This window comes from Mustelus asterias, unplaced genomic scaffold (genome assembly GCF_964213995.1).
Source record: "Mustelus asterias unplaced genomic scaffold, sMusAst1.hap1.1 HAP1_SCAFFOLD_2092, whole genome shotgun sequence".
In the NCBI taxonomy this organism is placed as follows: domain Eukaryota; kingdom Metazoa; phylum Chordata; class Chondrichthyes; order Carcharhiniformes; family Triakidae; genus Mustelus; species Mustelus asterias.
In genome coordinates this window covers 22,266-40,223 of record NW_027592037.1, presented here as the reverse complement: position 1 = coordinate 40,223, position 17,958 = coordinate 22,266, and the positions used below count along the sequence as shown (strand labels likewise).

The window sequence follows — 17,958 nt, the reverse complement described above, 5'->3', positions numbered from 1 at the left end:
TCACTGAGGCTCAGTTTGGGGTCTGCCAGGGCTGCTTAGCAACTGACTTCATTATAGCCTTGGTGCAAACATGGACAAAAGAGCTGAACCTGAGAGCTGAGGTGAGAGTGACTGCCTTTGACATCAAAGCAGCATCTACTGATTAAGTAGATTAAGAAACCCTAGCAAAGCTGGAGTCAATGGGAATTAGGGGGGAAACCCTCCACTTAGAAACATAGAAAAACTACAGCACCAACAGGCCCTTCAGCCCCACAAGTTGTGCTGAACATATCCCTACCTTCTAGTCCTACCTATAACCCTCCATTCTATTAAGTCCCATGTACTCATCCAGGAGTCTCTTAAAAGTCCCTATTGAGTTTGCCTCCACCACCACTGACGGCAGCCGATTCCACTTGCCCACCACCCTCTGTGTGAAAAACTTCCCCCTAACATTTCCCCTGTACCTACCCCCCAACACCTTAAACCTGTGTCCTCTCGTAGCAGCCATTTCCACCCTGGGAAAAAGCCTCTGAGAGTCCACCCGATCTATGCCTCTCGACATCTTATATACCTCTATTAGGTCTCCTCTCATCCTACGTCTCTCCAAGGAGAAAAGACCAAGCTCCCTCAGCCTATCCTCATAAGGCATGCCACTCAGTCCAGGCAACATCCTTGTAAATCTCCTCTGCACCCTTTCAATCTTTTCCACATCCTTCCTGTAATGAGGTGACCAGAACTGAGCACAGTACTCCAAGTGGGGTCTGACGAGTGTCTTATATAGCTGCATCATTATCCCTGGACTCCTAAACTCAATCCCTCGATTGATAAAGGCCAGCACACCATACGCCTTCTTAACCGCCTTCTTAACCACCTCCTCCACCTGCGGGGCCGATTTTAGACTCCTATGGACCCGGACCCCAAGGTCCTTCTGATCCTCTACAGTACTAAGAGTCTTTCCCTTTATATTGTACTCCTTCATCCCATTTGACCTGCCAAAATGGATCACTACGCATTTATCTGGGTTGAAGTCCATCTGCCACTTCTCCGCCCAGTCTTGCACCCTATCTATGTCCCTCTGTAATTTCTGACATCCCTCCAGACTATCCACAACCCCACCAACCTTCGTGTCATCGGCAAACTTACCAACCCATCCCTCCACTTCCTCATCCAAGTCATTTATGAAAATGACAAACAGCAAGGGTCCCAGAACAGATCCCTGGGGCACACCACTGGTGACCGACCTCCATTTAGAAAAAGACCCATCTATACCCACTCTCTGCCTCCTTTGGGCAACTCAGTTCTGGATCCACAGGGCAGCAGCCCCTTGGATCCCATGCCCTCTCACTTTTTCGAGAAGCCTTGCATGGGGGACCTTATCGAACGCCTTGCTAAAATCCATCTAAACCACATCTACCGCTTTCCCTTTGTCAATGTGTTTAGTCACATTTTCGAAGAACTCCACCAGGCTCGTAAGGCACGGTCTGCCCTTGACAAAGCCATGCTGAGTATTCTTGAGCATAGTAAACCTCTCTCAATGTTCATAAATCCTGTCCCTCAGGATCTTCTCCATCAGCTTACCAACCACTGAGGTTAGACTCACCGGTCAGTAATTTCCTGGGCTATCCCTATTCCACTTCTTGAAAATAGGAACCACATCCGCAATTCTTCGGCACCTCTCCCGTCTCCATCGACGACGCAAAGATCATCGCCAGAGGCTCTGCAATCTCTTCCCTCGCCTCCCACAGTAACCTGGGGTACATCCCATCCGGACCCAGCGACTTATCTATCTTGATGCCATTCAAAGATTCCAGCACAACTTCTTTCTTAAAGTCCACGTACTCAATCTTTTTAGTCCACCGCAAGCCCGCAGTACTTCCACCCAGGTCCTTCTCCTCAGTGAAAACCGAGGCAAAATACTCATTAAGCACCTCTGCCATTTCTATTGGTCCCGTACAAACTTTCCCGCCTTCACCTTTTATGGGCCCTATTCCTTCACGTCTCATCCTTTTACTCTTCAAATATTTATAGAACGCCTTAGGGTTCTCCTTAATCCTACCTGCCAAGGCCTTCTCGTGACCCCTTCTGGCTCTCCTAATTTCCTTCTTTAGCCCCTTCCGACAAGCCATATACTCATCCAGATCCCTATCTTCGCCAAGCTCTCTGAACCTTTTGTACGCTTTCCTTTTCTTCTCGACTAGGTCCCGCACAGCTTTCATGCACCACGGTTCCTTTAACCTACCAACTCCTCCCTGTCTGCTCGGAACGTTGTCCTGTAGAACTCTAGACAGACATTCCTTGAAAAACTGCCACCTCACTTCAGTACATTTCCCCGAGAATACCTCCTTCCAATTTACTCCTCTAATTTGCTGCCTTATGTCTTCATATTTCCCCTTACTCCATATAAACGCTTTCCTAGCTTGCCTGATCCTCTCTTTTTCCAATGCAAGCATAAAGGAGATAGAGTTATCTGCCACTCTTGTCCTTGTTAGAGTGATACCTAGCACACAGACAGGTGGTTTAGTTATTGGAAGGTCAATCATCTAAGTTCCAGGACATCACTGTAGGAATTTCTCATGGTAGGCCCAACCATCTTCAGCTGCTTCAGCAATGACCTTCCTTCCGTGAAACGGTCAGATGTCCACTGCAGATTGCACAATGTTTACCGTTCGTGACTCCGCAGATACTAAATCTGTCCATGTCCAAATGCAGCAAGATCTGGATATTATCCAGGCTTTTGCTGACATATGGCAAGTAACATTCATGCAATATAAGTGCCAGACAATGATCATCTCCAATAAAAGAGGATCTAACCATCGTCTCTTGAAGTTCAATGGCATTACCATTGCTCAGTCCCTCACTATTAACATCCTGGGGGTTGACATAGACCAGAAACAAACCAGAACTAGTCGTGTAAATACAAGAGCAGATCAGAGGCTAGGAATCCTGTTATGAGTAGTTCACATCCAGACTCCCCAGTGTTTGTCCACAAGGCAAAAGTCAGGAGTGTGATGGAATACTCTCCACTTGCCTGGATGGGTGCAGCTCCAACAACACTCAAGAAGCTCAACACCATCCAGGGCAAAGCACCCCCCCACCCCCTTGATTGACACAACATTCATTCCTATCACCAATGAACAGTGGCAGCTGTGTACCCCATCTACAAGATGCACTGCAGAAACTCGCCAAGGATCCTTAAGCAGAGCATCTTCCAACCCAAGACCACTACCATCTAGTAGGACAAGAGAGGCAGATATCTGGCAACACCAGCATCTGGAGGTTCCCTTTCAAACTACTCACCATCCTGACTTGGAAATATGCCTTTGTTCTTTCACTGTCGCTGGGTCAAAATCCTTGAACTCCCTCCCTAATAGGACTGTGGGTGTACCTACACCTAGGACTGCAATGGTTCAAGAAGGCAGCTCACCATCATCACCTCAGGGCAACTAGGAGTGGGCAATAAGTGCTGGCCACAGCCACGTCTACATCCTTTGAATAAAGAAAAGCACTCAGGCATTCACACTCTGTCACACGTTCTTGAGCTCACTTGCATGCAAGCGCTCCCTCCCTCTCGTGGCTTGTCCTATGTGGCATCCTGCCTCCAGCCAGACCATTAGAAGCTAGAGCTATGGATCACAGTTTGCGAATGTGAGGTCCCCCATATAATTTGGAGGCGAGGAATTTATTTTCCAAGTAAATCTTTAAATTTTGCCTCTTCAGAAAGCTGTAAAGACTGGGTCATTGAACATGTTTAAGACTGAGAAACACATTTTGATCTACAAGTGAATTAAGGATTATGGGGAACAGGCAGGCAAGTGGAACTGAGGCCAAGAGCATTTCAGACATTGAATGGCAAAGCAGGTTCAAGTAGCCAAATTACCCACACCCGCTATGTCCTGTCAGGATCCCCAGATTTCTTTGATCATGCTTGCCTATTTTTTTCCAGGGAGGCAGAAAATGTTAACACAAGGTTGGATTCAATATTGGATGAGGAAAGGGTTCTGGAAGCCGTGTAAATTATTCAAACTACCTGCTGACAGGGAGGGTCAATGCTGACATCGAGTGTTTGGGCTGAATGGCTTATTTAATCTTTTTCTCCCAAATTATTTCTGGCATAGCATCTGAAAACTGAGCCTTTGGCTGCGAATGTTAAATTAGTATGTCCCACAGAAAATTGCAATTGAACACAAACAAAGAACAAACAAAGAACAACACAGCACAGGAACAGGCCCTTCAGCCCCCCAAGCCCGCGCCGCTCCCCGGTCCAGGATTGAATCCTGAATCCAGGATCCCCGCCCAATTTTCCAGCCTATCTACATACCAATATCCTATCCACCGAGCTGTCCCTCACAGCTACGATGCTTTGTTCATTACAACCTATTAGCTCACCCCCACCCCCCCATTCCAGACCATGTGATCTCCAGGGAGAGGCGAAAACCCAGAGTGAAAAACCCCAGGGCCAATATGGGGAAAAAAAAAATCTGGGAAATTCCTCTCCGACCCCCTGAGGCGATCGAAACGAGTCCAGGAGATCACAATGGCCCCGATCGGAAAATGCTTCCCAACCCTAGTCATTTCCACTTCCACGAACACCATATGAATTCCCTGCCCCCGAGACAGGTTCCCAACTATCCGCAGTCTCACTCTGTACTGGCACCAGCAAGATGATCATAGAATGAAGCCTTGAAACGAGAAACCAGGAACAATTAGCCCGCGCCGCTCCCTGGTCCAAACTAGACCACTCTTTTGTATCCCTCCATTCCCACTCCGTTCATATAGCTGTCTAGATAAGTCTTAAACGTTCCCAGTGTGTCCGCCTCCACCACCTTGCCCGGCAACACATTCCAGGCCCCCACCACCCTCTGTGTGAAATATGTCCTTCTGATATCTGTGTTAAACCTCCCCCCCTTCACCTTGAACCTATGACCCCTCGTGAACGTCACCACCGACCCGGGGAAACGCTTCCCACCGTTCACCCTATCTATGCCTTTCATAATTTTATACACCTCTATTAAGTCTCCCCTCATCCTCCGTCTTTCCAAGGAGAACAACCCCAATTTCCCCAATCTCTCCTCATAACCAAGCCCCTCCATACCAGGCAACATCCTGGTAAACCTCCTCTGTACTCTCTCCAAAGCCTCCACGTCCTTCTGGTAGTGTGGCGACCAGAACTGGACACAGTATTCCAAATGCGGCCGAACCAACGTTCTATACATCTGCAACATCAGACCCCAACTTTTATACTCTATGCCCCGTCCTATAAAGGCAAGCATGCCATATGCCTTCTTCACCACCTTCTCCACCTGTGACGTCACCTTCAAAGATCTGTGGACTTGCACACCCTGGTCCCTCTGCGTCTCTACACCCTTTATGGTTCTTCCATTTATCGTGTAGCTCCTCCCTACATTATTCCCACCAAAATGCATCACTTCGCATTTATCAGGATTGAACTCCATCTGCCATTTCCTTGCCCAAATTTCCAGCCTATCTATATCCTTCTGTAGCCTCTGACAATGTTCCTCACTATCTGCAAGTCCTGCCAGTTTTGTGTCGTCCGCAAACTTACTGATCACCCCAGTTACTCCTTCCAGATCATTTATATAAATCACAAACAGCAGAGGTCCCAATACAGAGCCCTGCGGTACACCACTAGTCACAGGCCTCCAGCCGGAAAAAGACCCTTCCACTACCACCCTCTTTCTTCTATGACCAAGCCAGTTCTCCACCCATCTAGCCACCTCCCCCTTTATCCCATGGGATCCAACCTTTTTCACTAGCCTACCATGAGGGACTTTGTCAAACGCTTTACTAAAGTCCATATAGACAACATCCACGGCCCTTCCTTCGTCAACCATTTTGGTCACTTCTTCAAAAAACACCACCAGGTTAGTGAGGCATGACCTCCCTCTCACAAAACCATGTTGACTATCGTTAATGAGTTTATTCCTTTCTAAATGCGCATACATCCTATCTTTAAGAATCTTCTCCAACAACTTCCCCACCACGGACGTCAAGCTCACTTTGTGAATGTATATTTGAGACCTTCATCCTGTAATAGTCACATCCTGTTTGTGCATTCCTGAGATGTGGACAGTGCCTGTGGTTATTAGTGGCAGCACAGAGCTCTCAGCTTCATTAAGGGATTTCAGTCACCAGAATGGATTGGAAAAGCTGAGCATGTTTCCTGTGTCGTCATTGGTGACTGAGAATGGATGTTGCTGGCTTGTTTTTGTGAGAGACTGAATTAGATAAATACCTGTAACTTTGTATAACTATCTTGGTCATAGCTAAATCCTTGCAGCTGTTCAGATAGCAGCTTGTGGTGGTGTGGTTCCATGGTATTAGCAGCTTTGCTTGCTCATCCTGTTTGATTTGCATCATTGCAATTGTTTGGCCTTGTAACCAAGGCTGCTTTTTGGTGGTTAGGCAGAAAAATCAGGTCGGGGTTAGGACCACAGTAACTTGATTCATCTGACGTTACATGCAATGAAAATTTCTCCCCAAGATGAGTATGTCTCTCCCTGAACCAACATCACATGCTTGCTATTTCTTTCTCTCCCTGCTTCTCCCTCTCTGTGGCCCTTTTTCTTTCACTCACTCTGCCTCCACCCCTGCCCCCCCCTTCTGCAAAGCTGGTTGCCTCATTTTATACATCAGTATTCTTGGGATATATATAGATGGGACCCAGATATCAGCAGAATGTTACTAGAAATGGCTATGAATTATAAACACTGAAGGTTGAACTTGTGCTGGGGGTTGAGGGAATGGTGGAGAAATCTGTCAGAAGCAAGATTCCGAGTGGGTCTTTACCTATCGTGCGCACACCGATAAAGCACAACGTATACAAATCCCCTTTTATCTTGTATCCTGTCCAAGCGGATCAATGTTGACGAGGTTTAAAGCCATTTTGCTTAATTATGCTAGGAAAATAGGGTGTGTGCTAGTAACTGCAGTGTAAACTTCCATAGAATTAGTATCTTGTGATTGTTCATGTGCTGACTTGTACAGTGTTTAGCTCATGCGAATTGAGCAAAGAATGGGTTGAATGGTTGCCTCTGCTTGACCTGTGACCTTTCCCTTGCAGTCACTTACATCCAGGAAGTGACACCCTACTTGAAAAAGCCCTCATTGATAGCAGACCTGGCGTGGGATAGTCTGCCGCCTCATTCTCCACATCTTGGAACTGCTGGCTCCAGTTCTCCAAATCACAGTGCCAAAGACAGCAAGATTTTTCCACTGAAGATGTGTTATATCACAAGGAATTTGAGTATGCCTGATCCAGATAGCAGGTTGAATGCTTAATCCAATAAATATCAAAAATATCCGTTTTAATTAGGCTAGTGAAAAGTATAAATGAGAATTCATTCTGTTTGTTGCTCTGATATGTCCCGCACCTTTGCTGAGGCACCTTTTGCTGTAACTATTCAGAAAAAGCAAGGAGATAGAAAGCGGAACCGGTCCGTTAATTGTCCAGAAAATGTTGGAACTTGTTGTTAAGCGAGTTGTAACAGCGTACTTAAAAACATGATTAGGCAAAGTTAGCATGGTATTTTTATGAAAGGAAAATTTTGTTTGACAAATCTTGAATTTTGGGGGATGTAAGCTGGGTAAAGTGTAACCATTTTCAGCAGTTTAGGTGGAAGCATAAAATTACAGTAATACTATTGATGAAATGAATGGGTAAAATTTGAATTTCCGTGTCAACAAATGTGAGGTTATCCACTCTGGACCTAATAAGGATAGAACAGGGTACTTAGTGAAATGGGGCAAGCAGTGGAGTCTAAATAGTCTTTAAGGTGGCGGTTCCAGGTATGCAGACAATTAAAATGTCATAAGGCCATCGAAATAGAAACAGGAGTAGACTGTTCAGCCCCTCGAGCCTACTCTGCCATTTAATAGGATCGTGGCTGATCCGACATTCCTCGCATCCACTTTCCTGCCCTTTCCCCATAACCCTCGATCCCCTTACTGATCAAAAATCTATCTACCTCAGCCTTAAATATACACCAAGACTCTGCCCCCACAGCTCTCTGTGGCGAGGAGTTCCAAAGACTCACAACCCTCTGAGAGAAGAAAATCCTCCTCATCCCAGTCTTAAACTGACACCTCTTTATTCTGAGACTGCTCTCTGGTCCGAGACTCTCCCATGAGGGAAACATCCTCTCAGCATTTACCCTGTCAAGCCCCTGGAGAATCCGATGTTTCAATGAGATCACCCCTCATTCTTCTAAATCCCAACCTGTTTAACCTTTCCTCATAAAACAATCCCTCCATGCTGGGGATCATCCTGGTGAACCTTCTCTGAACTGCCTCCAATGAAATAATATCTTTAAGGGAATCAAAACTCCTCACAGTGCTCCAGATGTGATCTCATCAATACCTTGTACAGTTGCAGCAAGACTTCCCTACTCTTATCGGGTGGAATGGTGGCACGGTGGTTAGCACTGTTGCCACGGTGGTTAGCACTGTTGCCACGGTGGTTAGCACTGTTGCCACGGTGGTTAGCACTGTTGCCACGGTGGTTAGCACTGTTGCCACGGTGGTTAGCACTGTTGCCACGGTGGTTAGCACTGTTGCCACGGTGGTTAGCACTGTTGCCACGGTGGTTAGCACTGTTGCCACGGTGGTTAGCACTGTTGCCACGGTGGTTAGCACTGTTGCCACGGTGGTTAGCACTGTTGCCACGGTGGTTAGCACTGTTGCCTCAGTGCCAGAGACCTGGTAACTTCATTGCAGTGTTAATGTAAGTCTACTTGTGACACTAATAAATAAACTTTACTCCAACCCCCTTGAAATAAGGGACAACATTTCGTTAACCTTCCTGATTAACTGCTGCACCTGTACTAGCTTTTTGTGCACAAGTACCCCCAAGTCATTTTCTGTTGCAGCTTTCTGCAGTTCTTTCCATTTAAATAATACTCTGTTCTTTTGATCTAAAATGAGCAACTTCACATTTTCCCACATTATAGTCCATTTGCCAACTTCTTGCCCACTTCCTTAACCTATCAACATCTCTTTGTAAACTATTTGTACTCTTCTCGCAACTTGCCTTTCCACCTATTTGTGTTGTCTGCAAATTTGACTCCAATACATTCACTTCCTTCCTGCAAGTCATTAACATATATTATAAACAGTTGCGGTCTCACTGATCCCTGTGGAATTCCACTGCTTACAGGTCAACAACCTGAAACAGAACCTCATCCCCACTCACCGTTTCCTGGCCATTTGCTAATCCTCTCTCCATGCCAATATACTACCTCCAACACCTTGGGCTCTTATCTTATGACTGAACCTATTGGGAGGTACCTTGTCAAATGGCCTTCTCGAAGTCTAAATACAACACATCTACTGGTTCCCCTCTATCCACTCTGGTTGAAACTTCCTCAAAAAACATCAGGTTCAAAAATTAATCAAAAAAGTTAACGAAAAACTAGTTTTTATATCTGGAGGAACAGAAGATGAGGGAATTTAAGTCATGCTTCAAGACTCTAGTTAGAAGACAGCTTGATTACTATAAACAGTTGTGGGCACCACATCTTCGGAAAGATATATTGGCCTTTAAAGGAATGCAGATGGATTTACTAAAATGATATTTGAACTACAAGGATTAAATTACAAGAAAAGTTAACACAAACTAGGTTGCATTCTCTTGAATTTTGAAGGTTAAGGAGTGGCTTGATCAAAGATTTCAAGATATTACGAGAAACAGGCAGGCTGGATGAGAAACTGGTTGGGAAGTCTAAGATACGGGACGGAGCCTAAAAATTTGAGTCGTAACTTTCAAGAGTGGAATTAGGAAACACTTCTTCACACTAAAGTGGAGTAGAAATAAATCAATTGTTATTTTTAACTTTAATATATTTAGTTAACCAAACTTAAGTCATTGAGGAGATAATGGGCAAGATGGATAAAGGGGAGCTATTAGATGTAATATATTTGGATTTCCAAAAAGCATTTGATAAGATAACACTGACATACCCACACCCCTCGCTCTCACCCTGATACACTCCACACCACTCACTCACCCTGATACTCCCAACACCCCTCACTCTTAGCCTGATACTCCCGATACTCCCCTCCCTCTCGTCCCGATACTCCCCTCCCTCTCGTCCCGATATTCCCCTCCCTCTCGTCCCGATACTCCCCTCCCTCTCGTCCTGATACTCCCCTCCCTCTCGTCCTGATACTCCCCTCCCTCTCGTCCTGATACTCCCCTCCCTCTCGTCCTGATACTCCCCTCCCTCTCGTCCTGATACTCCCCTCCCTCTCGTCCTGATACTCCCCTCCCTCTCGTCCCGATACTCCCCTCCCTCTCGTCCCGATACTCCCCTCCCTCTCGTCCCGATACTCCCCTCCCTCTCGTCCCGATACTCCCCTCCCTCTCGTCCCGATACTCCCCTCCCTCTCGTCCCGATACTCCCCTCCCTCTCGTCCCGATACTCCCCTCCCTCTCGTCCCGATACTCCCCTCCCTCTCGTCCCGATACTCCCCTCCCTCTCGTCCCGATACTCCCCTCCCTCTCGTCCCGATACTCCCCTCCCTCTCGTCCCGATACTCCCCTCCCTCTCGTCCCGATACTCCCCTCCCTCTCGTCCCGATACTCCCCTCCCTCTCGTCCCGATACTCCCCTCCCTCTCGTCCCGATACTCCCCTCCCTCTCGTCCCGATACTCCCCTCCCTCTCGTCCCGATACTCCCCTCCCTCTCGTCCCGATACTCCCCTCCCTCTCGTCCCGATACTCCCCTCCCTCTCGTCCCGATACTCCCCTCCCTCTCGTCCCGATACTCCCCTCCCTCTCGTCCCGATACTCCCCTCCCTCTCGTCCCGATACTCCCCTCCCTCTCGTCCCGATACTCCCCTCCCTCTCGTCCCGATACTCCCCTCCCTCTCGTCCCGATACTCCCCTCCCTCTCGTCCCGATACTCCCCTCCCTCTCGTCCCGATACTCCCCTCCCTCTCGTCCCGATACTCCCCTCCCTCTCGTCCCGATACTCCCCTCCCTCTCGTCCCGATACTCCCCTCCCTCTCGTCCCGATACTCCCCTCCCTCTCGTCCCGATACTCCCCTCCCTCTCGTCCCGATACTCCCCTCCCTCTCGTCCCGATACTCCCCTCCCTCTCGTCCCGATACTCCCCTCCCTCTCGTCCCGATACTCCCCTCCCTCTCGTCCCGATACTCCCCTCCCTCTCGTCCCGATACTCCCCTCCCTCTCGTCCCGATACTCCCCTCCCTCTCGTCCCGATACTCCCCTCCCTCTCGTCCCGATACTCCCCTCCCTCTCGTCCCGATACTCCCCTCCCTCTCGTCCCGATACTCCCCTCCCTCTCGTCCCGATACTCCCCTCCCTCTCGTCCCGATACTCCCCTCCCTCTCGTCCCGATACTCCCCTCCCTCTCGTCCCGATACTCCCCTCCCTCTCGTCCCGATACTCCCCTCCCTCTCGCCGCCGCGCGCCCCCCCCCCGGTTCCGCTCCCTCCCTCCCCCCCGGTTCTGCCCCCTCGCTCTCGCCCCGTGTACATTTTGGTTACCTTGTTTTTGTTCACAAAGTCGGGTAACTGCCTCCTTTTTCCTGATCCACTCTTTCCTTTTTGTTTGCAGGTTATTTGAACTCCACTCCCCTGGTGGCAAACATGTAATTATTTTGCGGAGCAAGGATTCTGTTGCAGCACATACCTGGTTCACGGCAATTCACACGAGTATCACAGCACTGATTCCTCAGGCAGTGTCTGAGCTGAATGGGATGCTTGGCCTCAGTGGCAGGGCCATACAACACCTCAGCTGGCTTGCAGAGCAGGTAGAGAATTCTCTCAACTCATGTTAGCTGTTGGTTTCTGGAGGCAAGCGCCTTATGTAAGACCATGAGATAGAGGAGCAGAGTTAGACCATTCAGCCCATCGAGTCTGCTTCACCATTCAATCATGGCTGATAAATTTCACAACCCCATTCTCCTGCCTTTTCCCCGTAACCCCTGATCCCCTGACCAATCAAGAACCTATCTATCTCTGTCTTAAAGACACTCAATGGCCTGGCCTCCGCAGCCTTCTGTGGCAAAGATTCACCACCCTCTGGCTGAAGAAATTCCTCCTCATCTCGCTTCTAAAGGGTCGTCCCTTTACTCTGAGACTGTGCCCTTGGACTCTAGTCTCTCCTACTAATGGAAACATCTTCCGCACGTCCAGCCTATCCAGGCCTTTCAGTATTCTGTAAGTTTCAATGAGATCCTCCTCATCCTTCTAAACTCCACGAGTACAGACCCAGAGTCCTCAGATGTTCCTCATACGAAAAGCTCTATATTCCAGGGATCATTCTTGTGAACCTCATCTGGACCATTTCCAAGGCCAGCACATCTTAGGTACGGGACCAAAATTGTTCGCATTGCTCTAAATGTGGTCTCACCAGAGCCTTATAAAGCCCCTCAGCAGTAAGTCCCTGCTTTTGTATTCTAGTCCTCTCAAAGTTGAAGTTTAAGTCGCTGTATCTTTGTTTATAATTCTGTTTAGGAACTTTTATAAAAATTCCAATAATTTAATGGCGCACGCTGAATCTAGCCACTTTGTGATCATTTGACTCAGGGTTACCTTAGAACATAGAACATTACAGCGCAGAACAGGCCCTTCGGCCCACGATGTTGCACCGACCAGTTAAAAAAAAAAACTGTGACCCTCCAACCTAAACCAATTTCTTTTCGTCCATGAACCTATCTACGGATCTCTTAAACGCCCCCAAACTAGGCGCATTTACAACTGATGCTGGCAGGGCATTCCAATCCCTCACCACCCTCTGGGTAAAGAACCTACCCTTGACATCGGTTCTATAACTACCCCCCCTCAATTTAAAGCCATGCCCCCTCGTGCTGGATTTCTCCATCAGAGGAAAAAGGCTATCACTATCCACCCTATCTAAACCTCTAATCATCTTATATGTTTCAATAAGATCCCCTCTTAGCCGCCGCCTTTCCAGCGAAAACAATCCCAAATCCCTCAGCCTCTCCTCATAGGATTTCCCCTCCATACCAGGCAACATCCTGGTAAACCTCCTCTGCACCCTCTCCAAAGCCTCCACATCCTTCCTGTAATGTGGGGACCAGAACTGCACACAGTACTCCAAGTGCGGCCGCACCAGAGTTGTGTACAGTTGCAACATAACGCTACGACTCCTAACTTGTGTACAGTTGCAACATAACGCTACGACTCCTAACTTGTTTCCAAGTTCAATGTTATACTGGTAAATGCATAATGCTGGAGGAAGCCGTGGCCAACAGTGGGAAGGCTGAGGTAACACTGGAAACATAGGATGGGAGGAGGACAGGAGAAGGCCATTTGGGCCGTCATCTCCTTGCCAGCTTTGCTGGAGCAACTCATCTCGCCCCACTTTCCTGCTCCTCCCTTGTAGCCCTGCAATTTTTTTTATCTTCAGATAATTATCCAATAACTTTTTGTAAATAATTAAATCTGCCTCCACCAAACTGTCAATGCATTTCAGATTCTAACTACTTGCTGTGTATAAAAAAAATTGTTATTTTTGATGTTTACCACAGAGGGCTGCAGTGCCTGATATGTTTAAGGCTGAGATAGACAGATTTTTAATCAGTATGGGAACCAAGGGTTACAGGGATAAGGAGGGAAGTGGAGTTGAGGATTATCATATCAGACCAGTCATGATCTCACTGAATGGTGGAGCAGACTCGATGGGCCGAATGGCCTAGTTCTGCTCCTACATCTTATGGTCTTGTGATCTCATGGATCCTTTGCCAGACTCCTTAAATTGGTGTTTTTGGTTTCTGGACCATTTTGGCAAACATAAGTTTCTATTCTGTCCAGACTGTTCCTAGCTTTGAACATTTCTATCAAATCTCCTCTCAGCCTCCTCTTTAAGGAGGACAATGCCAACTTCTTCAGTTTATCCAGATAACTGAAGTCCCTCATTTTTGAAATCTTGCTTGTGAATTTTTTCGGCACCCTCTTTAAAGCCTTCACATGCTTGCAAAAGTGTGTTGCCCAGAATTGGAAACAATATTAAATTAAACAAACTGCCCCTGACTAATCTCCGGGATCAGTGTTGGAGCCTCAACTCATTACAGTTTATATAAATGACTATAATGAATGATTGCTAAATTTGCTAATGACACAAAGGTAAAGGAATAAGTTATGAAGTGGACATAAGGAGGCTCAGAAGGATATAGATAGGTTAGGTGAGGGGTCTGGGTGTCAGTGTCAGAATCTGGTACTAATGCAGCGATGAGACCTTTTTTCTGTTCTGCAGCTGAAAGTTGAAGGTGGAAGGGAGCACTGGAAGCCAGTGGTGGTTGTCCTTACTGATAAAGACATGCTGCTTTACGACAGCGTGCCATGGAACAGAGATCTGTGGTCATCACCCGCTCAAAGCCACCCACTCCTTGCAACCAGGTATAAACAGAATGCATGAAAGGATGTATCTAATGCTAATTCGCCCTCCATCCTCTCTCTCCTTTCTCCCCCTCCTACCTTCTGCCCATAGAACCATAAAAAAGTTACAGCACAGGAGGCCATTTGGCCCATCTGTCCATGCCATCTGTCCTGGCCCATAGCCCTGTTGCTTACAGCACTAAAGGTGCAGATCCAGGTACTTTCTAAGAGTTTAGGGTCTCTGCCTCCACCACCAACTTGGCAGCAAATTCCAGATACTCACCACCCTCTGCGTAAAAATGCTCTTCCTCATATCCCCTCTACATCTTATCTTGAATCTATGTCCCCTGGTTCTAGAATTCTCCACCAAATTAAACAATTTCATCCGGTCCATTCTATCTCAGCCCCTCACAATTTTGTACACCTCAATCAAGTCACCCTTCAGTCGTCTTTGTTCCAAGGAAAATAATCCCAACCTCTCCAATCTCTCCCGTAGCTACACTTTTCTGGCCCTGTCAAGATTCTTGTAAACCTCAGCAATTAGATCCCTCCTGTAATGTGCTGACCAGAACTACACTCAATACTCCAGTTGTGGCCTCACCGGTGTTTTATACAATGCAAGGAGATGATGATGACAGATGTTGAGGTCAGGGATAGGTGTGTGAATGCTCTAGAGAATGTCAGTATATCGAAGGAGGAAGTGTCGAGTATCCTATATTGCTTTAAGGTAGACAAGTCCCCGGGGCCGGATGGGATCTATCCCAGGTTACTGCGGAAGGCAAGGGGAGAAATAGCTGGGGCCTTAATAGATATCTTCACAATCTCTTTGACCACAGGCGAGGTTCCAGAGGATTGGAGAATAGCCAATGTTGTTCCCTTCTTTAAGAAAAGAAGCAGGAATAATCCAGGAAATTATAGGCCGGTGAGCCTGATGTCAGTGGTGGGGAAGCTTTTGGAGAAGATACTGAGGGACAGGATACATGCACATTTGGAGGAAAATGGACTAGTTAGTGACAGGCAGCCTGGTTTTGTACGGGGAAGGTCATGTCTCACCAACTTGATTAAGTTTTTTGAAGAGGTGACAAAGATAATTGATGAGGGAAGGGCTGTGGATGTAGTTTATATGGACTTTAGTAAGGCGTTTGAGAAGGTCCCACACGGCAGACTGGTACAAAAACTAAAATCACATGGGATTTGGGGTGGGCAGGCTAGATGAATACAGAACTGGCTTGGTTATAGAAGACAGAGTAGAGGTGGAAGGGTGTTTTTCAGAATGAAGGTCTGTAGCTAGTGGTGTTCCGGAGGGATCAGTGCTGGGACCTCTGTTGTTTGTAGTATATGTAAATGATCTGGAGGAAAATGTAGGTGGTCTGATAAGTTTGCGCATGACACGAAGATTGGTGGTGTTGCTGATAGTTACCCCTTGTGTTAAGGCAGGCGTGTGTATGTATTAACAGGACCGATGGAGAGCTCGTATTCTTGTGGATTGGGCGAAGTTTCCAGGATCTAATTCACTGTCTTGCTGATGTGTCTTTTTTTTTACTGGCTTTTCAGGCTGGTTCACTCAGGGTCAGTGAGAGGATCCCCGGCCATTAGTTCAGAACTAATGTTTGCCACAAGGACTGGGTCACGACAAGGTATCGAGATGCACGTTTTCCGCGTGGAAACTCACCGGGACCTATCAACGTGGACACGGATGCTTGTCCAAGGCTGCCACTGTGCTTCCGAACTGATTAAGGAGGTGACGTTGGGTATGTGTTGTGTAAGGTGATCATAATGTGTCTGTCAGCAGTGCAGGAGCTTTGGGTGTGTTCTGATATCATTGTATGGCAGAAGGGGACAGTGTTTCTATGGATACCTTCTGAACCTTGGGCCATTTGCTTTGAGCGACGCATATTCAGTGGAGGTTTTGACTAAGTGACAGAGGGCATAATTTTGAATTATCTTGTGTGACAAAGGCTGGAATGCAAGTAGCTTTCAAAGTGTCTGGGTCAGATTTACCCCATCACTCTTTGTCGTAAATCCAAGATCTTGGGTTCATGTCACACTATCAGTAACCCCCACAGCTTGCCTCCTGGACTTGCAGAATCTCAATGGCTGTCCTGTCTGGAGACAATACACATCTCTTTAACCTGTGCTTAATGCTCCCTCCACTCACATTGTCTGTATCTTTAAGACCTGATTAGCTGTAGAGATTCGCATTCTAATCAGTATTCTGTAACTTGATTTTGTGTCTCTGTATGCCCTGTTTGAGAGCAGATATCCACTCCATCTGACGAAGGAGCAGCGCTCCGAAAGCTAAAAGCATTTGCTACCAAATAAACCTGTTGGACTTTAACCTGTTGTTTTTAAAACTCTTACCCAGCTCTGAGAACCATTGTCCACAGAACATTAGTTTGGGCCTCTGGATTACTTGTCCACCACGTGGCTTTCTTCCCCAAAGGTGCAGCAATATGTAGTAATGACCTTTCTTAGCCCTGTGAAGACTAGATTTTCACGCAAATCCAAACTCTAATTGGGTGGTATCCAGGCTCGTTATGGAATTCTATTTGTGCAATGTTTCCTATTTGTTTCAGAAACTTGTTTTAATTACCATATTTATCTGAAATTGAACATTGGTTACCTGGTTCAGAATCTACTTTTTTTGCTTGTCTCCAAGCTTGCTAACTATCAGCAGCTCCTCCCCCCAAAACCCTAGATATTTTTATTCCCTCCATTCCTGTCTTAACACCCTTAGTCATTGATTAAATCTTTCTGCTCTGGTTTCTGCCACTCGTGCAGTACTTATTTGACCCCTACCAGTCACACAGAATATCCTGTATGAAATGGAGTCTGGATTTATCTTTCCCAAAACCAACACTGCTTGCTTCCACTTCCATTACATCTCTCCACTACCACAGCCCCTCTGCTGAAAGCCTTATTTATGCCTTCATTGTGTCCAGATTCAAGTATTCTGTTGCTATCCTGGCTAGCCTCCCATCTTTCTCCTCCCTAAACTTTTGCTCATGCAAAATGTTGCTGCCAGTATCCTCATTCATACCAGGTCCTGCTCACCCAGCACTCCTGTGCTCAAGTTTAAGTTGTTTCACAAGTAGGCAATGAAATCCCCTAGTCGCCACACTCCGGTGCCTGCTCGGGTAAACTGAGGGAGAATTTAGCATGGCTAACGTACCTAACCAGCGCGTCTTTTGGACCGTGGGAGAACATAAGAACATAAGAAATAGGAACAGGAGTAGGCCATCTGGCCCTTCGAGCCTGCCCCGCCATTCAACAAGATCATGGCTGATCTGAAGCGAATCAGTTCCACTTACCCGCCTGCTCCCCATAACCCCTAATTCCCTTATCGATCAGAAAACGATCTACCCGTGATTTAAACATATTCAACGAGGAAGCCTCCACCACTTCAATGGGCAGAGAATTCCAGAGATTCACTACCCTCTGAGAGAAGAAGTTCCCCCTCAACTCTGTTCTGAACCGGCCCCCCCTTATTTTGAGGCTGTGCCCTCTAGTTCTGGTTTCCCTTCTAAGTGGAAAGAATCTCTCCACCTCTACCCTATCCAGCCCCTTCATTATCTTATATGTCTCTAAAAGATCACC

General features: G+C 47.0%; 1 protein-coding gene across 1 annotated transcript in view; it reads left to right on the top strand.

The window, feature by feature from the left end:
* Window positions 1-17,958, top strand: part of LOC144489285 (beta-2-syntrophin-like) — a 42,158-nt gene that overhangs the window by 8,340 nt on the left and 15,860 nt on the right. Inside the window, exons 2-5 of the mRNA XM_078207151.1 lie at window positions 7,061-7,265; window positions 11,576-11,771; window positions 14,240-14,382; window positions 15,916-16,112. Coding sequence (XP_078063277.1) covers window positions 7,061-7,265; window positions 11,576-11,771; window positions 14,240-14,382; window positions 15,916-16,112 — 741 coding nt within the window. The remainder of the gene's footprint in view (window positions 1-7,060; window positions 7,266-11,575; window positions 11,772-14,239; window positions 14,383-15,915; window positions 16,113-17,958) is intronic.